This window comes from Rhea pennata, chromosome 1 (assembly GCF_028389875.1).
Source record: "Rhea pennata isolate bPtePen1 chromosome 1, bPtePen1.pri, whole genome shotgun sequence".
NCBI lineage: Eukaryota > Metazoa > Chordata > Aves > Rheiformes > Rheidae > Rhea > Rhea pennata.
In genome coordinates, this window is record NC_084663.1 from 153,947,554 (window position 1) to 153,974,804 (window position 27,251).

A 27,251-nucleotide genomic window follows, 5' to 3' on the forward strand; every position below is an offset into this window, starting at 1 on the left:
CCCTCTTATCGAGTAACAGCATAGTTTTATATGGCACAATTGCAGACAATAGGCAATTTCACATAGGGCTACGGGCACTGCTCTGAGGCAGGACAGGATGACCAATGTGTAGCTTCAAGCTATCTTTTGCCTCATGCAAAAATGAGTCTCTACTACGGTGCTCTGAGGTCTGACACGCATCCTTCTTCCCCACAAAGAGCCTGGGAGCTTCTTTGTGATGAGCCTGAATCCCTTTTGCACTTGCACTGGTATAAGAGTGCTTAAAAATGGAGTGGCTCAGACAGTGATCCCTCATCTAAGGTGGCCTACAAGAAATACACTTTTCTTTCTCTGTTGCCTTCTGCTTTAACTTCTTAATTCCCTGTCAACACAGGCAACAGAGGGGGCCTGCTCTCAGAGATGGCACTGGGCTCAGGCACCACCAGGTTGGCCCCTTAGATGGTCAACAAGAAGATGCATAAATACCTCAGTGACTGCACTAAGGGTCATTGTATTTCATTAGATCAGCTTCAAAGGGGTGCAGACAACAGCAGAAATTAAGGCTGCCCTGCAACACATTTAAGAGCTGCCAGTGATGGCAGCACTGAGCTGCCTCCTGCAATGCACCTTCTCACAGCTCAAGCTGGAGGAGCTGTTTCTGCTGCCCTTATGGCACCAGAGCAAAGTCAAACAACCGCAGAATAAATAAGTTGCCAGCTGTGGGCTTTGGCTGCTGACTGCTTACAAACCACACAAGGCTCAGTCCAGGCTGGATTACAGTTGGCCAAAAGTCACTACAGACCTCCTGATCTCTGTGCAAAGTACCAGTTTTGTAAAGGATTACTATATAAAGCACAGGCAAAGCAGAATGTGGTTATTTAAGCTTAGGCGTTAGCAGGGCAGCTTCTTTCTCCTCAAAACAGCAACTTCATACACTCATCAAGGTGCAAGAGTGGTGAACATTTAAGTCATCTTTAGAGTCACAATCCTGCATGTAACTCTTCAGAGTCGCAACTGCGCATGGACTTTTGGGCTCAAGACAACTTAAGGTTTTGTACCTATTTCTAAGGCTACCAAATAACTAGTTTATTACATACCATATTCCATCACTTTAGCATCCTGCCTATTTACTAAAGTGAATCCTACGTGCTATACCATTAGAATCCTTGAATGCCAAAGCAATCTTAACCTATTTTAAGATCCCGCTTTGTACAAATCCATTTTGAAACAACCCAGCCCAGCCACAAGTGTGGGAGGACTAGCAGACTGCCTACAGTGCAGTCTAGCAGCTGAGGCCTTGACTCACTGAAGTCAAACAGCTTCTCCTTTCCTGAAGTATACAAGATAAGAAAAGCATTGCAAGTTTTTGAGAAAGGTCACCTTAACAACGCTGCAGGAGGCACAATGTAGTGCTGATGCCAATTAGATTCTCCCACTTTCTTTCACCTACAAAGTAAAGACAGTTCTGAGGGGACTGTTTGGAAAAGCCACAGAAGCCCAAATCAGGAGAGCAGCACCAAAACATCTTGGAGAACATGATCTATGTTTGTTAACTCTGCAAAAATCTGGTCTGAAGTTGCAGTTACTCCTTTAGTGGCAGCAGCAACTTCAGACACACAAACAAGCCTGGTTTCATCTTTCATTCTGGGCATGTCAAACTTCTCAGCATGTTTATGTCTGGTTCAAATGGTCCCTCATTCTTACTGGGGGACCTAATACCACTCTAACAGTAACCCAAGCACAGATTAGGTAACTCTTATGGACACATGTATGCACCTGCATATAGCATCTGAAAGATCACAACACATCTCTTCATTCCTGTAATGGCAGCAAGAAATGATATCATTAAACAAAAAGAACCACCACCAGAAAAAGCAAACAAATTATGGTGAGCAAAATGCAAACTTAGAAAAGGAAGAAAATAAGAAAGGAAGTTCAAATGTTCAGGAATACAGCAATATTAATTGGAAAGTCTATGAAAGAACTGAATTAAAAGGAGAAAGGGAGCAACTATAAAGACAACACATAATTCTTAGTATATTCTGGAACAACAGATGACCATTACATCTGGAATTTAGCAAACCAACTAGAGAAAGATGAAAACAGGAGCAAGGATCTGATGATTGCTGCAAACAGCCACACTAAGTGGCAAAGCAACAAGACAGAACTCAGATGCACAAAGAACTGGATAGAAGCTCTGAAAAACAAGAACTCCAACAAAAACAGTAAGTCAGCTATATGCCTTAGCTTGAATACTGTGTTCAGCCCTGGATATCTTCTCTCAAAACAAATACCCCTGAGATTGAAAGGATTCACAAAGGAATGAAAAGATATCTAGAAAAAGAAGAAACTGCCATATGAGCAAATAATGAAAAGAAAGCCTTGGGAAGAAACAAATAATAAAATGGTAATATCAAAGCAAATGTTTTCATCGAAGAAAAAAAACACTCCAAATTGACTTCTCATATAATCTATGATCTCATATACTTTAAAAAAAAACTAGAGGAACATGCAATCATATTAAGAGCTAACATATTTATAAGTTACACAGGAAAATCTTTTTACTTGATGAACAACCTCTGGATTGACAGACAATAAATTATTGATAGCAAGAGTGAAGCAATAGATTTTTTTAAAAAAAAGGAGCATTTAGACTAAGGAGAACATCTATAGCTCATTGCTTAGGATAGAGACTGTTATTTCCTGACTGCATGTGACACGGTTCTTTCTGATTTTCTTCAAAGCAGCTACTTTCACAGAAAAGCTACAGGGCTATATAGACCAACTAGTCTGACAGGAATTGACATAATTTAACAAGAGAGCTGACAGTTAGCTGCAAGTGCAAGGCTGCTTTATGTATGAGCAAACTGCAGTGACACTTGTCCCTTTAAATAGCTACCCTCTTTGATATTTTATTTACAAATCTCAGCTTACACAACTTACTGTATTCTTCAGCTACAATGCAAGATAATTCATCAAATTACAGAAATAAAACTAAACGACAGCTTTCTGTAATATAGAGATATTACTACTGGCAACTGCCACTTACTTAGTCTTCATACTTTCCACCCAGATTCAGTTATTTTGAAAATCCACACCCCATAAGTGTCCTTATAACTGAGCCACATTCACATTCCTCTTCTGCCTCAAACTTGGAAGATGTTAGATTATTGAAAAAAATTATCATATTATAACAGGAACATTTACACTGAGTCCTCTAGAACATACATTTTAAGAAGTACATGTTTACCTTAGTCCTAATTACTCCCATTTCATTTGGAAATTTCTATAGCAGATATACAACAGTTGTCATAGAGGAATACAGACTGACAAGAATTAACAAGTTATTTATTAATATTCATACCCATTTGTTTTTTCTGCTCCAGCAAGAAATGCCCAGTGTGCTAAGACTCCAAGAGAACCTGAAAGGAGGTCCCCCTGTCCACCACATCTCCGGCTGCTTCCTTCGTGACTGCATACAAGTACTGTGAAGAAACAAAACCAAGAACAGTCATGTTCATTTTTCCTCCATTTACAATGACACCACCGTAGTTGCAATGGCTAATGTGTGAAGAAACCCACAGAAAGAAGCACATACCGAAACATACTGCTCTTAAAAAAATAAAAATGCATTAGCATTTAAAAAATACTTTTCTAATCACTTTTCAATCCTTTATGAATAACTTCTCACAATGTATACATAATACTTTTTCCAGTTTATTCAGACTGCATGGAAGACTCAGTCACTAATCAATTTAGTGACTCATGTTTACATATACTATTGATACTGCCATCATAAGCATCAGCCTCAAACTAGACCAGATACCTCTACCAAGCCATTGTACAAACACAGCTCTCCAGAGTCTCTGACCTTCAGAGTTCACAAATTTAAGACGAGGTGCTTTATGAAGAGCAAATGCAGAAGAATACAACTGAAAAACTCCAAACCTGCCATGTGCATCAGAAAGAAACTTTACTGAAAGCAATCTTTTCCTTAGGCTTTGTAAAAGCAATATGTAAAAAGGGATCTCTTTCTTTTTTTTTTTCTTTGCTATCAACAAAGTCGTGAGCATGCTTGTGCGTATCTGTCAGCGATATTACTGTGGATAGACTAGACCAGAGTTATTAGATGTTGCATTTCTACTTGAATATCCAAGGGTTCTTGGTCAAATTGACCTCTTTGTGGAGCTTAAACTATGAAGTACCCGGAAATGGCTTCACTAAATTTAACTCCCTTGTCCTTCACTCTCAACAAGCCCAAGGAAGTAGTCACAGGGATATATAAATCATACAAAAAGAAATCAGCATCAATTCTGCTACCCTTCTCCAAATTCTCTTGTAAGCACATATCTATCCTTAGCTTTCCCTCTTGCTGCCTTTGAAGAAAAGCCTGAGGAACTTATTTTTCTCTACTAGCAAAAAAGAAGATCTGGTAGTAGTGTAAATGATGGCCAAGTAGTGAACTTTAGCATCTCAGCTGCTAGGGTCTCAAATTCAGGAATACACAAACAATCCTTTCAAATAGGAGAGAAGCATCTTGGGAAAACAGCACCTTCAATTTCTGGAAGTTGCTTAGATGGGGTTTCTCCAACATGTATGAATAGTGCAGTCCAGGCGTTAGGGAGCGAATATTACTCTTATTTTTTACTCAAAAGGAACCATGACTTTTCAATAGTGGAAAAACCTACATGAAAAGTGAAGGACATGCAGGTAAATCTTCTTAAAAAGCAAGATGTAAAATACTACTTATCATAATCAAACCATTTCCAGCTCATCTGCATAGCTCGTTTCTGCTTTTTGTTACTGAGTGCAGCAAAGAATTGTACTTCACTTCTGTCTCCTACCAGTTCTTCCAGCAGTAATTGCTGGGCTCATCAGGCCAGGCAGTTGTGCACTTTTGCTGCCACTGAGAGGGCAAAGATTCATTAGTCACTATGAACACAGCAGACACCACTGCAGTGTTCCCAGCAGTTAATTTTCCCAGTCACTGTTCTCCCTTCCCCACGCCCAATCCCAAATTAAGATTCTGGATGTGTTTTTCAGTGAACAGTAGTTAATGTCAAATTTCACAAGTGCAAAGCTCTTCTGAGTTAGCTATTTGAAAAAGGTATTTTTTTAATCTTTTTTTAAAAATAAAGTGCATTGGGGAAATTACCTCTAATTCTGCTACTTTGAAGATGGTATCTCACAGGATTTTCACTTTGAGGTCTTGAACTCCTGGCAGGAGGCAGAATGGAAATCCTCTGTTCAAAAGCTTTGAGGCCTTCGGACTGACAGCTGAGCACAAACCCCTGCTTATTAGCTGTATGTCACCATCTGCCTCTATTCTGTAGCCCCACAACCTTCCAGTCAGTTTTGAAGTGTATAGGAAAGCAAGAGCTCCTCAAATTAGGCCAATTATAAAACCCTGCTACAAAAAGGTGGTCTTTTGTGTGTGTGTGTGCACGTGTGTGTGTGTGTGTGTGTGTTTTTAATAAGTCTCAAATATGTGCAGACTACCTCACAAGCAGCAACAAAAGCAGACCTTTGTACTGTGCACAGAGATGCTGGAAAACAAATCCATGCAATAACTTCAAAGAAGCAGATTTACAGGAAACTCACTTGAATGAGGGGAAAAGGTATAATGCTCAGAGAATTCTGCACAGAGGCTCAGTTCCTCAAAGAACATCTCAAAATAAAAGGATGATGAACATTAAAACAGGCAGTGTGAAAAGCAGTGAAAAACTTCTCTAGGTAATAGCCACTGTTAAGAGTTTTTAAAATAAAAGAAGGAATTCCATACAACAACCAAGACAAACTGGCACGCTGCCAAACCCACAAAGGACAAAAACTTCACGATGCTTTTCCCAACGTTTTCCCAGAACAATAAAATCAAACTGCTGTCTTCCCCCCAGCACCAACCCGGCATCCCCTCCTAAAAGTCTGTGACCCATTGGCTGGATCACGCAGTTCTTCAGAGACAACGCAGCTGACCTCCTTCTATGCTGCACTGAGCAGCGACAACCCGTGGCAACTTTTCAAGACCGTTATTAGATGGACATGAGTGAATAGCCGATGATGATGCCAAAAAGATAGATAGTTCACTTCCCTGGGAAGAAGAAGAATGATGTATTTACATGAGGATGAAGTATTTCTCAGTCCGTAGCTCAGTGAGGTAGCAACACATTAAACTAGTGCTGAACGCTTAAAATGAAAAGCCTCGAAGACTTGATTCTTCAAATTCTAGAAGAGCTGAGGAGATCAAGGTGACTGAATCTTAAACAGGGAAACTGCTAAGACTGAAATCACCGTAACGTGTCCATATCAAAAGAGAGCAATCAATTATTCTGCATCAATCCCAATCAAAATATAGAAGTTCATCTATAGTTCAACTGACAGACCTTAAGAGCCAGATGACAGAGGACACAGCCAATGCCAGTCGAATTGGCTGGGCAGGGGTGTGAGGTGTTTATTTTTTAATAGGTCTTGGCAACCAAATCTGATGTCATTATTTCACATGGTGATGAGTTGAAAAAATAACTAAGTACACTTTAAATAGACAGACTTTTAATGGAAATTGATTTATGCCATATAACTTTCTGAAAAAAAGCCAAACACAAACCCCAAAACCAACTCCCTAGCAGTTATCCACAATGCATACATAAACTATAGTAAGAAATGACTAGCTCAAATAAAAAACATTATCACTCAGAGAATGACTGAAGTACAGCAACGGAGATCTGCTACAGTCAAAACAACCACAGCCCTACGCAATAGTTTCCAAAGAAAGCTCAGCCATTAAATTGCATGGGCTTTCAGACGCAAATAAACATTGCCAGAGCTGTATGTAACAAATACAGCTCAGTCACACAGAATCACCTGGATTTCTTGCTTACCTAAATCCATTTAAATAATTTGCACTTAAAAATGAGTGAAACAGAAACAATAAACCCGCACAAAAACAAACAAAAACAAACAAACAAAAAAGGTTATCATAGTGACAGAATCCTGGAAAGCAGAAACTCAAAGAGTTTTAGGTTATAACGTACTAAACAATTCCAAACTCTGCCTCAGACTTCTTGGGGAATTATGGACAAGTCATTTAGTAGCTCTATATCTAATGTATTTCAGGCCATAAAATAGGATATCATGCTTTTAAGCACGCCTTGGAGATAAGATAAATATTAGCATTTGAGGAAGCATTCAAACTGCGACATCATACTTAGCTACCACTACCAACAAGTTTTAAAATAAAGGAGCTCCCAATCTAAACTGTACTGGCTGGTTAAAACCCAAAAGAACGACACAAAGCTATTGTACACTTCATTTAAAAAGTCTTTTATATAACTGAAAATAGCTGGCTTCTCCTTAAATTAAAAGAAATTATAATTAGTAGTTTTGCTGAGATCAAGTACTGTGAGCTAACACGGAAGCATTAATTTAGATATGGCTACACACAAGGCAGCCTTACTTACAAAGCGAGCTTCTAAACATGTATTACAGTCAGAAAACCAAGTGCCAAGTACTGTAAAAAGTAACATATGTCCACATGCTCTTGATTTACGACATTCATACACACAAAACAGAGATTCATTTTTGATATTTTTATTTAGATCATAAAATGTGAAATATAGAAAAGCCGAACTTTTAAGACTCAAACTTAATACTGCTGATGATAAAGAAAGCTAACACTCCTAAGTGAAATATCACATTTATTGAAGCTGCAGACCAAAAGGTAGCCAGGAGACTAAGGTTTTATACCTGAATCTTTTATGTCCTGAACAGGTTCTCTGTACTTGTCTCCCTCAATCCAAAAAACAGGAGTAATTACACTTATCCATCTCTTTAAGTGCTCAAGGATCCACTCATGAAAAGTACAACCATTCTGACTTCTGATATGATCCAACTAGATTAGATAGCTAATGTTAGCTATCCCTCAGCACAACAAATAATCTCATTTTAATCAAAAGGCTTAAGATTATAACTTTATGCAAAACAACATAGCTATCAAGAACCATTTTGCTTCATCAAATGGAAGATTCAGGTTTAGACCATTATCAGGGCTTGACTAAAATCTTTCACTGATATACATCTCTGACCTGGCAGCCACTCATACTAGTAAAAATTTATCTTTTTCCTTTTGCAAATTAGTTTATGGAAGTACACAGCTGGAAATTGTGGACTTGCAGAAACATGAATCTGAATGAAAAGGACAGTGAAACCAATATTAATAATGAGGGCTGGAGAAGTCACTCAACTGATTTGAAAAACGTAAGCTGACTTTCATATAAAGGGTGTTTATACTGTTATACTCTTATACTCCCTAATTACACTTTTAAAACTTAGATAGGTCCTTGAGTGTGAGCAATTTAAGTTAAAAGAAAATAATCCAAATCTTATTTTACTTTTCTCAGATAGCCTATCCAACAGGCAGTTGGATAGTGCAAACAGTGCAGAATAATATCAAGGAGCCAAAAGGCTGGGCTGCGCATGCAATGAAACATGGTGGCACTGTGGATGGGAAGTGCAACCTCCCTGTTTTGCTCCGTCTGCAGAAGTGGAAATGGAGCTGAAGGTCCTGCCTCCAACAAAGGCAGAATCTACTGGGTGGCTGGACACCATAACAGCTTTCATGTAAGTGAGAGTGGGACTGGCAAGCACTGAACAGCTTCCTCTCCACTATTGGAAGGAATGAAAGGTTGAGATTATAAGCACCGCCTGGGCAAGCTTTTAACCCCTCCCTTTCACATGCTCTGCTTCCCCTTTTCTTTGCAGCTGGGCAACAGGACAGTAACTATGTTTGGCTACTGGCTCCAGTAAAAGTAGTCACAGGCAGGTGCTGGCTGCTTACCCATAAAGAATGCCTTTTGGTGGTGAGAGGAGAGGACAAACACGGGGGCTAGGGAAAGTACAGAAAAAACTCATTTCAATAAAAAATAAAGACACACAAAGAACAACCTATTTCAAGGACCTAACCAAATTTAAAAAATGTTAGGAACTAAGACTGGTATAACCACACTTTATTATTGACCAGTTCTCCAAAGAATAATAAAAAGAAAACCTTAGAGAGCTGTGTCATAGCAAACAAAAGCTGACTTACCTTTTACTCATAGGCTGAGTACTCATTTCTACCCTGGTCAGTGATGGCACTGATATATCACCTACCAAGAACATGGTGAAGCTCATCTTTGTAAGGCAGGAAATCAACAACTGTAGACCAAGCTATAATATGGAATTGCAAAAGGAAAGAGAAAAACAGTATATAAAACTTAATTTAAAATCTTTCTGATTATGTTTACAGGGCAGTTGGCAGGTCATACCTGAAAGAGACAAATCTTAGAAAGGCCTCATTTGTAACAGAGGATTGTTACTGATTTCACAGAGACCACGCAGGTGATTTTATACTGATTTTAGAGCCATAAGGAACCATTTTATTCATCTAATTTGATTTTCTACAAAAACAAACCTCACAAATGTCCAGAGAGTTTACAGTTTGGGAATCTACTGAAGTTCTAGGTATGTTATTCTCATAGCTATTTTCTTTGAATGTTAACAAAGTCTGCCTTGCTTTTAATCCAAATATATTAAGCTTCAGCATCCAGTTAGAATTTGTTGCACCATTTTGCTTAGATTACAGAGCTATCTACTGACAGGAATCCTCCACCAACACTTGTACTTTTAGCCCACTATCAAATCACTTTATAACCTTCTTGGTCTTAAACTAATTCTACTCAATTCCCTACAGTCATTAAGCATTGTGAAAATAACCCCTACAATCACTATAAACCAAAAAGAAACCAAGTCACAGCTTTCCCTGCTGCAAAATTCTGCATCCTCAAAAAGCCTTCCTTCCACAACAGCTGAACGCACAACACTAGAGCTACACAGTCAAACTTGCAATTGCTCCTTCTTCTGCAGTGCATCCAGACTTAATTTTTCAGAAATCATACATGCATTATATTCCTCAAGGAGAAAGTCTAAAAGCGGTATCTGGAAACTGCAGTATTAATGTGATAAGTACATGAGCTCAAGCAGGAAATATCTGAAAAAAGGTAAGGCTTAAGTGCTACAGAAGGATAATGACAGGAAAAACAAAAGGCAACAGGAGTACACAGATCATTTCATAGTTAAGTGATTGTGCTCAGAGGACATTGGCCTGATCCAGTGATCTGGGTTTCCCCTCATACTGGAATCATCATGCATTGTGTCTCAGCTGAAAAAAAAAAGTGACATTAGATCAAAAGAACAGACAGATGAAAAGAAGCAGAAGTTAAGAGTGAAAAACCTGGGAGAGAATTCAAGGTCAGTGACATGAAAACATGTTATATGTTGCAGCACAAAGCAGACAGCAGAATCTCTTTTCTCAATGTAATTCTCTATTTGAGGAGCATTTCAAAAATTGACCAGCAGTAACTCACAGACTCTGCTGATGGGACCCAAAGAACTTCCTTGTCAAAAGAAGGCTGAAGTCTTTAATTTTTACAAATTTCTCAGGAATTAACTTTCTTACAAACACCACAGACCCTATAAACAGTATATGCAACAGACATTATAATCTGTATTAAACCTGACAACTGCTTTCTTATGGCTCAGGAACGTGCATTAATATCTGTAATCCAGGATAGAGAAAACACCAATGACAAAACCAATGTAAGAGACAAGAAAATATCCTACAGCTGGACATTATGCAACTGCCTAAAGGTACAAAATTGCTTATATTTCAAATCAAACACCTACTTAACTAAGCGAGAACAAAGTCAGAATGCAACAGAGGCAGAGAAGAAGTTGGGAAAAAAGCAATGAAAAGCCTAAAAAGCATACATAAAACATGCACCAAACTTGTGCCACACGTGAGCTTTCAGTTTCACAATTGAAATTGAGAGAGTTGGGGTTACTCTGTTTTTTGAGGCCTGCATGAGAAGAGACAAAGAAGAAGAGCAAGTGCTGGAGGTACATTCACCTCAGGAACAACAACTCTCAAAAGGAGTGCAGAGATATACTAGATTATGCATTCAGTCTAAAGTGCTCCCCCAGTTTTACTGACTTTAATTTAAAAAGCAACATTCCAGTACGCAAAGAACATGGTGAACATAAAAATACAAAAAGTAGATATGCTACAGTGTTTTAAAACTCCTTATACAGCATAAACTGGAGACAGGATCTTTTAGCCTATAACAAGGTATATTCTCCCTGAAGCATGGGCTGATTGTCCAAGGTACAAACGAAGCCTGTTCTGGGTGCAGCATGACAGCAGACTATGCAGGACAGCTTGGGTACTATATGACTGACTGACCCCAGCTGGCTTCAATGTGTCCTACAGTATCTGTACTATTGAGGGGGCATGTGGAAGGTGGCTCTGCACAAACCAATTATCATATTACATGTATTTTTCTATTGTACATAAAAGTCTCCCATGGCTCCAAATAATGAAAAATTGATGTATACATGAAATAATTTTTAAGTGGCATAAACATTTGTCATGTATTAGTGTTTCAAGTAATTACAGGCAGAGCTGCTGCTTACGTGAAACGAGAGCATGTAGTCAAAATGGGATGAGGGCACTCGTGAATTAATGTAATACTGATCTACTCTGATCTTGGCATCTGACAGATGGCTAGTTTTATTAAGTACATTTTAACCATATTTATAAGGAACTGTTTTAAGAAACTGTACTGGCAATCTATAGCTAAATTAAAAAAAAAAAAACAAAAAAAACCAGGGCTAACGTACAAGACAAACATATGTGCTAATCTACAAACCAATGGTGATGGACAAAGTCAGCAAACTGAGTAGCCCATGGACCTAAAGACATCTTCATTTTTCAGATGCACCAATATATGGTGAAACAACAGTGTTACCCATATTAATTTAGCAATACCATCTGCACTTGCATAAACCCGCCCAGCTAAGGATTTTAAAAACAACTCACACACAAAAAAACCCCCTCAGTATCCGTGTAATGTAAAGAATGTTACAGCCATTTAAATGAGAAATGAAATAAGCACATTTATTCATCAAATAAATTATTAAGTTACATTTAACACGCTTTTAAAATATCACCTTACACAAAGCATCTATAGGTGATCTGTAAAGACAGCCTTCCCTTCCCTTCAGTTTTCAGGGAAATACAGTCAACCAATTACTATACAGTACACTTATAGGCCAACCATTGAATAATAAGTGAAAATAAACAAACAAAATCACACTGCTAAAGCAAAGGCTTCACTTACCTTTCTCTCCATCTGAAATTAGATCTCGTTCTCCCTTTTGAACAACTGTCAAATTCCCCATGGCTTGGCTGAGTCTTAATACACATCCATGATGGTCACTACTGTCTACGGGGTCTCTAAGCTACAACACAAGAATTCCATACACAATACATACTTTACTACTAGAACAAAATAATCTAACACATGCTACTTCTGTGTGTGAAAAAAAAAGTGTTACCGTCAGTCTGCCCTGGCATTTTTATTCTATACTCATTACGAAGTGCCAAAAATGCTTAAGAAATGCTCTTCTTTAAAAAAGAGCTCATTTTAAGAATGTGCATTGTTGTGGCAATTATCTCATAGAATGAAAACCTATATGATGTTTCTCTCAGATGTAAGAAACAGCATATAATGTTTAACCCAGTAATAAGGTGTTTATTTCTAAAGACTAAAAGACTACTTTTTAACGCTCTTAACTATCAAAAAGGAAAATAGCTCACCATGGCTTCATATAGTCTACTAAACTCCATATAGTTTGGAGTAAGAATAGCTCTCTGGTAGCCTTGAATAAGAGAAGGCTGCTGGGAAATGAGCCACAGTCCATCCTGCAAAAACCAGTAAGACAATATTTACTAAATAGATTCTTAAATGTCAAACCACTGAATGAATCAAAAAAGTACTTACAGCATCAATTATGATTGGAATTCCTTTGATCTTTGATTTTTCTATAATACCCTGTAAGAAATGCAGATAACTTTTAGATGCTTGTTAATTTAACTCTCAGAAGATTCAGAAGAAATTCAGCATTTTCTTCCTAACAAAAATGTTCTGTACACTAAATTTGACCATAAAAGTTGTTATTTCAAAGTAAAAAAAAAAAAAAAAATAAATCTATTATATTCTGCAAAGTAACAGAAGACATTTCTGTATCAACTGGTAACTTTAGTTACATTGTTCTCTTCCTGGTTCAATGATGATGTTTCTACATCTGACACCTTGCTGTTGACATGCATCAAAAAAACAATCTGACTCACTCTTCCTGCCATAGGAGTCGTGTGATGCCAGTGCAGGTGATATATAGTAAACATACATCTCCAATTAAAAAAGAAAAATCCAAGTAAATATCATCATGACAGAAATTTACCAATAACAACAGAACTAATTTTAGTTGCTTATCTGATGAAAGTGATATTTGAGTTCATTTAGTAATAAACATTGTGAGACAAGTTGTACATAAGACATGTCATTTCATCATGATGCTGGAGATTTTTTTAAGTATCCTATAGCTGGACATCATGCAACTGCCTAAAGGTAGAGAATTGCTTGTATTTAAAACCAAACAGCTACTTAACTAAGCAAGAATAAAATCAGAATGCAACAGAGGCAGAGAAAAAGTTGGGAAAAAAACCAACAAAAAGCCTAAAAAGCACACATAAAACATGTACCGAACTTGTGTCACACCTGAGCTTTCAGTTTCAAAATAGAAATAAACTGAACACATTGAAACAAAACAAAATAAAAAGATCCAGAGGATAGACTATTTGCAAAGTTCGTTTTCAGCAAGCAGTATCTACCAGCAGAGTGCCTGCCTTTGTTTTCTCTAATAATTGAACAGCAGCAATGACTGATATTTCAGCTTTTTAAAATGAGCCATAACTGACATTCAAGCTTTTTGAATGCTAGTCATTACTAATTTATGTCTTTAAAGTTGGAGAGTTTATCTTTTTTTCTATATATGATAATAGAGTACGGTATCTATCCAAAAACTGAATTATTATGAATGCTATTAAGCTCTTCAGATTAGCTGTTGTATGGATTTTAATTAATTTTCAGAGTACTGAATATACCTCTGTTCTTGTACTGTGGAAAAGACTTAACACTGCCTACCTTGCCTCCTGTAAATTATTCATTACTGAATATATATATCCTCATTAACTCATTCCTCCATTATTCTATTTTTCCCTATTTCAATAGAAATCTTCCTCTTCTATTTTTAAATGAATGAGCAGAGATTAACAGTGTGCTTCAACTCCACACTATTTTTGTTTGTTTGGGTGCCAACTGCATGTTGTAAGTGTGAGACCAAAACAGTACCCGCTGCAACAAGCAGAGGGCTTTTTTTTCAACAGACAACTGTCGCTAAATTAGAAGCTACTAAGGAAAACAAACCTTTCTATCACACACAGACATTTGTGCCGGTTTCAGCTTGGGCCGCATTTCAGACTGCCAGGTGCCTCTCATTCTTGGGATTCCAAGGGAGCACCACAAGTCTTCTTTTATATTCAGCAATTTAAATAATTCTGAACCAATAGAAAGTTTTATACAACTCACACCATTCAGCCACTACTAAATTATTCAGATTTATGAATAAGTATATTTAACAGCAGTACAAGGATAAAATCTTAAAATAAACCTAGAATTGGTTTTGGCATATTGAAAAAAATAAGTAGCCTTCCTTTCAAAGATTTAAAAAAAACCTATGAGACAGTCATTTCTTTATTCATTATTTATCTACATAGACCTGCCAGTTTCGTTTCACTTAGTTTCCCTTCACAGAAACAGTACTGATTTGCCTCTGTTGTGTTAAATTCATTAGCAATTATGTTTAATTTGATCCATTTGGTAATTATAAAACAAGGCTGTGGGTCTAGCACCCAGGTTTATATATCTTTTCCATCTATATCCATCCAAAAGTCCAATTATTTTGAATTCTACTCAGCTTTTCAGGTATTGTATCATATGGCTTTGAGCTCCAGAGGTTAGCAAGATACTATGTAAGAAGGCATTCAGATCATCCCCCACAATTTTTTAAAACACAAGAAGTTTACTGGCATCAGGTTTTATAACTAGTTTTAATTAGACGGAATATTTTTGTACATTACAACTTCAAACTCCTTCAGTATACTTAAAATGATTACTGCCCTACTTCTCGTTAGTATGAATCCTCAGTTTATTCTAGTATGTCACCTTTCCTAATAGTTCATATTTTAAAAATTTAAGAAGTATTTCCCCTTCATATGGAATCATAATGAAGGTTGATGGCAAACAACACATCTCAAAAGTTCTTATCCTTCCAAACTATTCTCTTAACTTCATTACGACTAATCCAGTGAATTAATTTTTTTCAATGTGCTTTTTCTGAAACAGTTATGTTTTGGCTGATGCTGCTTGATGCCTTTTCATATTTACTCATAATTGTCATTCTGATTATCGGTTAGAATTTCTGTATTTTTCTACATATACCTGTATCTCCCTCCAGGAACAGCCTAAATCAATAAATTCTGAAGATCCCTTATGCAGGGAAAAAAAAAAAAAAAAAAAAAGTATGCGTAAAAAAATAGATAAATAAAGCAAAAGTTACAAAGTATAAAAGCACAAATAAAGGCAAATAGCCTCTGGAAGGCTGGATCACAGCTACACTCTAGAGAAATAAGGCATTTCTTCTGAATAATGCTTTGAGTCCCCTCTTCTCTAAAATGTCCTCTGCAGTTCTGGGAGAGGCATTTGACCTCTGCTCTGAAGAGAAATTTCATCTTGCTAAGAAAAACCTACTGGCCCAACAACTTTTATTGTGCAGTGAGTCTCTTGAGGTACCAATTTCTAATGTAACCCACTGAAGTGATATTTGCTTTTCTTTCCTCTTATAAGACGAATAATCAGGGAATACAAAGTCCTTTGTCTTATTTAAAAAGCTCCCCTTTGAGGAAAAAAAAAAAAAAAAAAAAAAGAAAAAAGAAAAAAGAAAAAAAAGGCAACTATTTTCCTTTCCTCCTCCTCCTTAAGCCAGGACAGAAGTTGCTTGGAGACAGACAAGAAACCTCAGAGAAAAGGTACAGGCGTGTGCATGGGTGTAATCTAGTAATCATAATAAAGCAGTAGCAGGAATAAGAGAATCCCCCATAAGACATCCCTCCCTTTTGTATGACACAGTACTCATTGGAAAAGAACCTCTGTCTCCTATTGATTACAGACAGGATTCATCTCACCTGCTGCCATTTAAAGGTCAAATGTCTCACTACTGGAGGGCAATCCACCCCTTCTGGGTTAGACACCTCATTTAGGATAGGGTGAGTCACCCAATGGACATACCTGTAATTACAGAGGATCTGAGGCAACTTGCAGCTTAATTTTTAGAGATGCAGAGTTAGGTGAGATGAATTCCACTTTTCAACTCACTGTTACTTCAAGAATTACATTTAAAAAATTGAGTAGTTGGATAAGTTTACAGCAGTAATGGATTCATTGTCTATGTAGAGTATTTTGTTTCTGGGAAGCACAAAAATTAACTTTCAGTTCAATCTGCATCTCCACACTTTCCTGTTTCAGTACTTGTAGTCATACATAAGAACCTTTGGTGTTAGTTATACAATTAATGCAACTGAGACTAACTCTACTTTCACTCCAAAATCTGTTTAACAGTTTCTGATAGAATTCTACCTATAAGCAGAAACCATCTGTTCAGTTCTACCCCACGTAAAAATTACTTATATAGGAAAAGATTTAGAAGAGAACACTGACAACAAAAGATGCTTTAAAATTTTACTAGGAAAACACATGAAACCCAAAGTTAAGGTAGATTTCCAAACACCAATCCCCCAAGCCAAAAAGCAACATATACAAACACTATCAACAACAAAACCAACACAAAAACCTACCCTTCAAGCAGTATTCTGAATATTAAATTTTGTATGCTTCTAGCGCCAAGATTTTCCAATATACTATCTTTTTCTGCCCAGAATATACCACACTGCAACAGCCAAAGTTCAGGTTGAGAACAAGGCAGAAAAACTTCCACTTCCTTTACTCGATTCATAAGGACACTCAAGGACAGCCAGAAATGAAGCACTTGCAAGGCAACCTTGGCACTAGTGACAAACCAGAGAGGATGAACGAGGAAGGGGAGCACTGCTGTGCTCCAACCTCTTGACCTACTGCCACATAGGTTAGCTAAGTTATCAGACTGAAATTCAGATCCTACCTTTGCCAAATTCTTCTCTACTAACACTCTAAAGACCCAAGTTCAAGTTCCTACTGTAATTAAGATGAAGAGGAAATGACTTGTGATTTGCACGTGCTATGAATGCACTACCGAGCTATATGGGAAAACCTCCCACATTGTGATTGTTTGTTAGTGGCATTAAATACTGAACATCTAGGAAAATCCAAAAGATGTTTTGTCAATTGAAATTTTTGTTGTGGGTGATTGAAGGGAGGGAGCCAGAAGGGATAAAATTAACCTGAATCTACATCTGTACTACTCATACAACACAAAATTCCTTTAAAGTTCTTTGCTCTGTAACTGGACATCCTGGAATTGAATGCAAGGAATCTACTCAGTAAGACCTGAGAAAGAAGTTGTGTCACAACAGAAACTACTGCTATTATCTGGGTAAAGATAGCCATCATAACTGTAACTGGGAAAATCTACAGTCTAAGGATGAAGAATTTCTGTTTTTTTAATTAATTATTTATCATGGAAGCGATTCCCTGAAATGTTATGCATTTTACTAGAATCTGTGTCCTCTGTCCCAATTTTCACATATGAATTATAAAATAGACTGGCCAAACCAAAATTCTTTTTTTTTGTTGAAATAATAATAATAATAAAAAAAAAACCCAAACCCAAAACCACACACACATGAAATCACATGAAATCATTCAGGTTAGAAAGGAACTCAGGAGGAAAAAGCTTGAAGGAATGAATGCACAAGTTAGTGCTGAAAGAAGGCACAGTAGTGCAGAAAAGCATGACAATTTCTGCAACTGATAGACCACGGTCTTGCTATGAAACACAACATTCACCCATGCTACTCTAACACAGACACCCAGGTACACTCACAGTGTTTCACTAGTAATGCAGAAAAAGGGAATGGGCTGAGGTGACCCAAATGCAAGACACTGGCTGCAAGAAACAAGAAACAGGAGTGGGAGAGTTTGAGAGAGAAATAAACTGTTTCAGTAATGTATACAGTATTGTTACGTTAGCTACAATCAAAGGATATCTAATCAGCAGAAAAGCCTTCATACAGTCGTCATCTTAAGGCCACAAGGAGCAGAAACTGGATAACACACCCATGGTGAGCACTCACAGACTCTTGCATAACTGAAACTGCAGTCAACCTGGACTTCTCCACCTAATCCCATGAACTAGAGATAGCATACATGTCCTGTTTACTCTGCTTATGTGTAACAGTATACAGCTTGGTTCTGGCGAGTACCTCAGAACAGACACAATTATGTGCATTTTTTCCCATAACTAATTTAAATGTACTTTTAAACTTTTTTAATTACACGTGGATTGGCAGCAGGATGATGCAATGATTTTTAATATATTACTAATTGTATCACAGCTTGTGTTTTGAATGATGAACTGGTTTTGCTACACAATAGCCTTGGCATTCAGTATTTACAAAAGGCACAATCAGGAAATTATAGCCAGTGCTTTTAATAAAAGATAGAATTTTAATGAAATGGACAGAAAACCACAATAGCAGAATATTAAGCAACATCTGTCCCACAACAGTAATTCATTTTCACCAATGATGCAACACAGTCATACTTCTAGCTTGCCAAGTAAAGATACTGTGGGCAAAGTTTCCTTTACTGACACTAGCAATGAACAGGTCCCTTAAAATCAGTCATGTCTTGGGCCTATTCTTGGCAAAATTCCTTACCTGTGTGCTCAGAGATGTTCAACATTCAGCATGCCATAATAACAGATAGCATTGACCACACTGACATCCAAATGCTTTAGTGTGCAGTGTAACCTTGCTTCTAGCCCACCAAAAATACATTCTACCACAATCCGCAAATGCCAAGTATGTAGCTTAATCTGCTAAATGTTCTGAAGTTAAGATACAGTATCTTAGGAGGACTATTAATCAGGTGAAGCCCTTTAAACAACAGTTTGAACACATAGAGCTTATTGTTAGTCATATTTCTAGGAGAGACTAATATCCTTGCTATTCCAAACAGGTAACTGCCAGACCTCCTTAGCATCCGGGCACTATCTGCCTTGCCAGTAAAACATCATGTCTTTTTTTTACATACAAAGGAATACTGCATGTAGACCAAGGGAGACTGAGAGGCCCATTCTCTAAAAGCTCAAATGCTACTTCTGGAATATTGGTTATATTAAGGCAACTGATACTGTAGTTTAGCTTCACTGCTCCAGCATCTCCTATTGATTTGACAACACTGGACTGATCCACGGTCCTGGTCTAGCTAAGCTAGAGTAGCCAGATTCATGGCAGCAATAGTCACTTGCTTCTGGATAGGTATGGACATCTAAATCTGTACAACCTGGTTATGCTTCACACAAACTTCAACACAAACTTCCTTAAAAAGGAGTGGTAGCCCTTGTTACAAAGAACCCCCTCCTGGAAGCTGCTACTGCCCCACTACAAGGGTCAGAAACTGCTGCTGAAAAGCAATCTGTAATTGCTGGTATTTTCCACGTGGCTCCTGCTCTCATCCAGCAATCCTGAATCCATAGTTTTGTCTGGAACAGAGATATACAAAGAGATGGAATAGCCAGAAATTTCTCTGCTAAATGCTGCAGCTGGAAATGTTTCTGCAGCCCCCCTCTGCCAAGGTGCCCAGGAGGAACAAACAAGTTCCACTCCAACACACTGCAAACCAATTCCTACAAATAGGCTCTAAAAACTCTAGGAAGCACTTCTGCCTTCCTCCTTTCAAGCTCAGATAAATGCAGAGTTAGCGTGGACTCAGCTGGATGTAGGTCAGGATACAGTTCTGCGCTGGGGATGCTCGGAAGATCCATTTGGCAAGCAGAAATTTGTAATCCTGCACAGCGAGAGGCAGACAAATATTCTAAGTCCAGGCTATGCTTAAGGCTAAAGTTGGGTGGTGGGAGTAAGACTAGGGATATATTCCCTAAATAGACTACACTGGATACAGAAGGTTTTTCAGCACATTAAAAATGCAGCTCCACTGTTTGAGATTCTTCAAATTTGAACCACCTTTTTGATAACTGTTTTCCACCTAATGATGGAAAAAAAAACAGTCAACTCTGAAAGGCACTGTTTTTGCCTTCATTACTTCCCACAGACTGACCCAAGAACTCACGATTCTTTTCAAAGCTCAGCAAAAAATGTAAAAAAAAAAAAAAAAAAAAAAAAAAAAACTTACTTTATGGACAAGATTCATATAAATCACTTTTAACAAGCCTAAAATTGCCTGAGTTTTACTTTACATATTTCTGTATGCATAACTATCACTAGCTCATTAATCACTCTATTCACCTCTCTAATCTTACATAAGAAATGATGAACAGCTGATCACCACTCTCATTATCTGAATGAAAGTCATGTAACAGCAGACTATCCTTTCTTTGAAACAAACAGCTTCTCTATCTCATGGTTTACAATACATTCAATTTAACTGGACCTTTTGTCTTTTAACTTAGCACCACATACTAGACCTTGTTTTATGAAAATGATTTTCAGGTGCATACGAAAATATTTCATCTAAGCCAAGCAAGCAGAGAATATGACTCTGAAGAGTCCCTCTCTACACTCCCAAGCTCATCAAGTGCTTTGGGAAATGTTAAAAGCTGTTGTCACAACTAACAAAGCTGAAAATACTGCAGTGTAGTTAATCAAAACATTTCTGTTCTACATAAAAAAGATAAGTGTGATCCACTTGTAGATTCTCTCTTTGAATTCAAAGCAGATCATTTGCTGACAAACTTGCAGGAAAACTGCAGCTAACAGTTTCTTAATATCTGCCTCAATCATATGTTAAATTCTTAAAGAAGAAGTGACATAATCCAGAGTACACAAAAAGAAATACAAGAGCAGCATAGCAGAAGCCTCTGAAATACTGTCTCGGTTATGCATAAAAAGAACATTCCTTCTAGTTAGCCTCCCAAATTCATGCACAAATATACACCATTTGGGAAGCTCTATTTATACACTTCCATTCCTAAATTCATCCAAATCTAGTGTAAGTAATAATCATGTTTATTACAATCCAAAGTGAGAATCCTAAATCAGAACAAATAAATGTACTAAGTTTTCTCATGCTGTCTCATCCGCTGAACATTTGCAGTCACAGATCAAACTTACAAACTTTCTAATTTATAATTGATATAATTTATAATCTTAAATCAAATCTATCATTAACATAAAGATAGTCATGATAAATTGTATGCATTTTGTCTTAAATTGAAATAAACACAAATTTAAGATTAATTCCATAATTTAACCCCACCAATTTCTTTTTATGATTTCTAGCTGAATGATCTTCAGAGAGAGTTGAAAAGGTATCCAGTTTCAGCACTTTACTTACAAATGCCTTCAAGTATCAAAATAAACAACATAAGCCTGCACTCAGACAGTATATAAACATCAAGCTTCATCATGAATGATTTTCATCAAGATCCATTATTTATATTAAAAAATAAACTCTGCTTGCAAGCTGCATAAACATGTATTTAATGTCCTGTTTTCAAACATTATTTTTCTAATCAAGATGTTTGCGAGAAAGTCACGGAATATTAGCAGTTCTCAGCATGCAGCAATAGTTCTTAGCTGAAGCAACTGGACCTCTCTGCCCAGAGCCAGGGTTCCCAAAGTTTATCTGCTCCAGTACCACTGTCACACGTAAGGAACAATATCATATCGCAGCAACTGCACCGTGCTAGGTAAGAATGTCCATAACTAGAGTCTTATCAGACTATATGAAAGCAATGACTTGATTCTCATCAAGCTTGATTGGTGAGAATATTTTTTCACTAAATTCTACTTGTGGTATATGCGCTAATCTTGGGGGAAGAGAGAGAAGGCTGAGAAATATGCAGCCTATATGTGCATTCTCACAATGGATGCACATACACGCCCTCTGGTTTTGCCTTTGGCTTTTGCAAGATCCATCCTCCTCACCTCCTCATAGTTGAGTACTGAGAACAGAAGGTGGAGTGTCCTTGGTGCTATTTCAGCTCCCTACAGACTGCAGAATACCCATAACAAGGATCTCCAGAGAACTCCTTGGAGGGGGAAAAGTAGGGCAGAAAGCAAATGCACATGACCTATAAATCTCCAAAAATTGAGTTTCTGATAAATAATTTCTGTGCTATCTTGAGTCCACTTGAACATTTAAAAGTGAGTGATTCCAAACAGTAACACATCTTGTGGTTCACATCCATACTGCTGGTTGTAGGTATCAAAAACAGTAGTAAGATTTATCTGTCAATCGCATCATTACCCTGGGAAGCCTCTAAGACATCTTGTATTTGGTACAAATTCAACCAAGAGTGGCTGCTCAGATGTCAAGAAGAAAATCTCAAAGGCCAAGGAGGTAGATTTAATTTTAACAGAATATACTCAGATAAAAGGTACCTCTGCATTCTGTAGTCCTTCTGAGGTTGTACAAACTGATGCAGATAGTACACTGAGGCATCTGCTCCTGAACTTACAATTTTTTTAAAACTGTGAAGTATTGCCTGGATGCATGAGGTCTGAAGTGGGAAAAATACCCAACCAACCAAAAACAAACACAGAAAGGTTGATTTCTCAGCTCCACTTCAACTCAGGTCTCACCTGGAAAAGAAAAAACACTTCTAATGGACTCTCCCTAGGCACACTGTATGGAGGTAATCCATGGCAACAGCACGAATATCTCCCATCCTCTCCTTGAAGTAACTACAGCCAAGGGATTTCCTTGCAAGCCTACAACAATTAATGATTCAAGAGGAGTGGAGGATAAAACTGCTCCTGCAAGATGAAACAGCAAGACTAGTGTGGCAGAGTTCAGGGCTCAGCATTAGCACTTCAGAGAGAAAGGTAATGAATCTGGTGACAGGCAAAGAAGATTCCAGTGTGAACATCTTGCTTCAATTAGGGACAGAACTTTTCACAAGGACGAATTATTTTTTTCTATCTGATCCCAATGATAATAGTACTGTTCCACTGTAAAGTCTGTATCAATCCATGTGAATCCATTGGTGAATCAATAAAGATTCACCAATTTCAGAGACAGAAAGTCTGACAGGAATCCCCCTTGCAGCCTACAATCCAGAAGGACCAGGGGAAGGTTTCCAGCCTCTTGCAGGACATAGCTAAGCCTGTAACCATGTAATGGAAGGGAAGGGCTGCAGCAGGCAGAATGCTGCACACCTCAGAGCATTAGGCAGTACTCTGCCTGCTCTTCTAAAGGACTATGCAACTAGTATAATATTCCTTTCCAAAGTCCTTTCAGGAGCCACATTCATCCATCATCCTGCAGGACAGGAATATGGCACTCTCATAAAACTGAGGAATGGCTCTTGACAGTACAGATGAAAATTCTTCTAGTTCCAAGTCTCAGGTTATGGGAAAAATCAGATTAGAATAAGATCAGAAGTGCAAATATCCCTGGAATGGCTGAATGAAGAAACCTGTGGCAGGGAGATACAGTAGGAACCCAGTATCACTGCTGTTCAAAAACCAAAGAAAGGGATAACAATGAAAATGGAGAATGGCTTCAGAAACATGCTGCCTCCAAGTACTGACAGACACTCCTGGGGACCTCAGTCTTGCTTCAACATGGCAGCTAAACTGTTTCATGGCCAAGTCTAAACTACCACTACATGGATAAAAACTCTGATGTGAACAGAGCCAATGAGGTTTTAAGTTTGTGTGCAAAAATCAATCACTGTCACTGAAAGTAAAAATCAGGTGGCCTGGTGCTGCTTACAAGGAAATTGTTTATGATAGCCAAGCCAAGCACACCAGATGTGAGGACCATATTCTGGAAGACTGCAGTAGAATGAGAAGCAGAGACTTCAATATATACAGTCCACAGCCCAGAAGCAAAGTAGAAAATCTGTTTTGTGAGAATCGTTTCAACTGCTTATTGACTCCAGAGCTGAAGGGTCTAACCAGAGCCAAGGCTAGACTTGCCACATCTGCATAGGATCCAGCTGTACAACTATCAGGATCTGACAGAAGCATTCTTTAGTAGATATTTCTGAAGCTGCATCTCCTGTCCTGCAAATCTATAGCTATGAAGCTCTGGCAGAACATTTGACCTCACCCAGGTGACAGATAAACAGTATGTGAGGGTTTTTGCATGGAGTTTGACTCACGTAAGTGGCACGAAGGGAGGATATAGCTTGCAGAGTGGCTTCTTGTAACATGACTTCTAAATGGAATTACAGCAAAAAATAAATATTCCCAGGAAGCCAGAAAGTATGAATTCTAAGAGTATCACTACACTATCAGGGAAAAAAATCAAAGAAGAATGATCACAAAGTGCTTCTTTTTCATCAGACTGTTGAAAGGACATGCCACAGCACACACACTGCAGGGATTAAGCACGAAGGAGGCAGCTGATACCCTAAAGATACTGAGAAAGCAAAATGTTCTATGGTCTTGAGTGAGCACATGTACCACTTGGTCAGTGAGTACTTGGGTTATTCCACAACAAAACACTGTCTACAGGCTACATACTGCGGATTGCAGATTCACCAGCATCTTAATTTCTCAATGCTCAGAAGAGAGAAGCAGCTCAAGCACAAGACTGTTTGGACAAGCATATTCTTTGGCAATGTGCTGGCACAGTAATGACAAGATCCAAATAAGCCCTAAGCCTCAGCACTTTAATTGGGCACAAGGCGGGAGAGGGGCAGCACTCTCCCATCATTCCTGCCAGTCTGATACAAGATCCTGACTAGAAAGCAGACACCAATCTGTATCTCAGCCATGAATTCATATGAAAGCATAATGAGGCTCATTTACAGGGAATAAAGAAAATTATATATATACACCAAATCCTCCTCCTCCTATACAAATTTGAAATAGCAATACTATTATCACTTGTTTTTTTTTCTTGAAGATGAAATTATACAACATTTAAAAATCACTACAGAAGCAAGAGGAAGATGCAGCCTTTGTCAGAACATAGAAACACCACTCCTCCTCAGGCAGACAACCAGAGTTCACTTGCCCCCACCTACATACACTTATTAAAGCTTTTGGATGAATTCAGAATATAAACAAATCCAAATGAGAAGGACAAAGCCAAAAAGAAATCTGAGAAAGAAGACGATTCATCCAGAATAACCAAGAACAAGTGATTAAAAACATATAATTCCTTTTCTGATGTACTCCTCTATCTTGTTAGCACAGTAGGGCTTTTACTCTGTTAGGTATAGTCTTTACTGTGTGAACTTTTAAAAAGATTATGTCTATTAGCTTAAAAAAAAATACTGGATAACTAATGAACATATCAATAAGGATAACTACAATGAAAGAAAAACACTTTAATATGATATGAAATTAGCAGGGTCAGATCTACAGCTCACATAAACCCGACCTTATGTTATAGCATGAAGTAACTTCCAAATACCTTGTCTTCATTGGGTGGGTTTATTTCTTTAATTTCAAGAAAGCTCACATAGGCTAGCCAGGCTGAAGTAAAAGTATTTTCATAACTCATTCAGAAAGCAAAATTGTTTATAGTAATGAAGTGGGAGGGGAAAATCAAACAATCTTCCAGGTATTTCTGTAACATGAATAAGTATATGGATAGATGTTTTGAAAACCCAGATGGAATTCTTGTATTAAAGAAATTCATGTTAGACAACATTTTAGATGTTCTAAATCGAGTTTTCTTTTGTTTAAAATTGTTTTCTTAAAAAAAAGGAAAAAGCAAACAGAAGTAAGAAAAAAAAGATGTTCAAAATTTTTTCCTAAAACAAGTCTTTCAACAAAAGTAAAATCTTTTTCTAAAAATTTCATGAGAATAAAATTTGATTTCTTGTTCAGTTTAAACAATTAACCTATAACCTATCACTTTATGAATTTATTAGTTTTGTACCTCTATATCATAAAAGTTTTTTGAAAGCTGAGGGAGAATTAAAGGAATGAACTAGCAACTTTTTCTAACAAAAGCCTAGCCAAAACACCTCCATAGCTCCTAAAGTTTTCTAAACTTCTTGGATAATGTGGTCTCTTGCCTTTTCTGCTTTGTAATTTCACTGTGTGATCGTCATCATTTCCATAAATTCTATTAATTCCATTTGTCACTATATCACTGATCAATTCAAAACTTTGGAAGGAATTCATTCAGGGGAAGAAAAAAAGAGAGACAATCATGTACAAAATTGAGTAAAACCTGACATTAGTCTGAAATATTTACTTCGAGTGTACAATGATATGTTGGTAGTAACATAAAGTCTTCTAGGCGATGGCTTGTAAGTGCATATTGTTGAGAGTACAGAGCTATCTAAGCTCCTGTTTTCAGCGCCTTACTTAAGCTTGAGTAAAATAGGATTACTTCTTTATCCAGAATAGAAATCTGTAACATTTTATAATCAAGAGCATTATATATTATTGCCAGGGGACAGAGTCTTTGTTCTTTGGTACCTCTACTGACCAAAGCTGTCAAAATAGGGTTCCTAAAATTAGGAACTCAAATTCATATTTAGGTTTTTATATAACAGGTGCTCATCACCTAAGAAAACACAGAGCTCTTTGTCTAGAGATGCCTACATCTATTTCTTAATTAGCAAGTTTCACAATCAGAACAGACACAAACCCAAACAATCATGTGGATGCCAAAACTTCAAGCCTTACTCTGAATTTTAATAGTGAAGACCATGACTAACAGCCATAATTTTCAGTCAACATTATCTGATTTAAAAATTTCCCTCTAAATTATAGTTTCTGCAATAAACGCTAATCACTCATAACAAATAAAAAACAGGAATGTTTCTTTGGGAAGCAGGTGCCAACCAATTACAGAAAAATATTTTATTACAGAGACTCCTTTCAATCATGAAAATATACTGCAACAATTTTATTAAATCTGTTATTTACCAACAAAAATCAAAAACATTAGCTTGATCACATAAAAGATATGAAATTGGTTGACAATATTCAAAATAAAGACATAGAATAAAATATCAGTATATGCATTACCTTAGCATGCTCAAGCAGAGTATCATTTCTACCTAAGCCGGGTCCTATGACAACTGAGTGCAGTCGTGGTAACCATTTTTCCACCTCATGGACAGCATTGGGACTATCACTAAATAGAATTGAGAAAATAAAGACAAGTTCAAAACTGCTTCATTTTAAT

The 27,251-nt window shown here is 37.4% G+C and overlaps 1 protein-coding gene across 5 annotated transcripts in view; it reads right to left on the reverse strand.

Moving 5' to 3' along the window:
* NAXD (NAD(P)HX dehydratase) overlaps window positions 1-27,251 on the reverse strand; it is a 51,220-nt gene that overhangs the window by 2,768 nt on the left and 21,201 nt on the right. For all 5 annotated transcript variants that reach the window (XM_062601699.1, XM_062601697.1, XM_062601696.1 and 2 more), the window contains 5 exons: window positions 27,092-27,200; window positions 12,852-12,902; window positions 12,668-12,772; window positions 12,189-12,309; window positions 3,344-3,464 (listed from right to left, as the gene is read on the reverse strand). In XM_062601699.1, coding sequence (XP_062457683.1) covers window positions 3,344-3,464; window positions 12,189-12,309; window positions 12,668-12,772; window positions 12,852-12,902; window positions 27,092-27,200 — 507 coding nt within the window. The remainder of the gene's footprint in view (window positions 1-3,343; window positions 3,465-12,188; window positions 12,310-12,667; window positions 12,773-12,851; window positions 12,903-27,091; window positions 27,201-27,251) is intronic.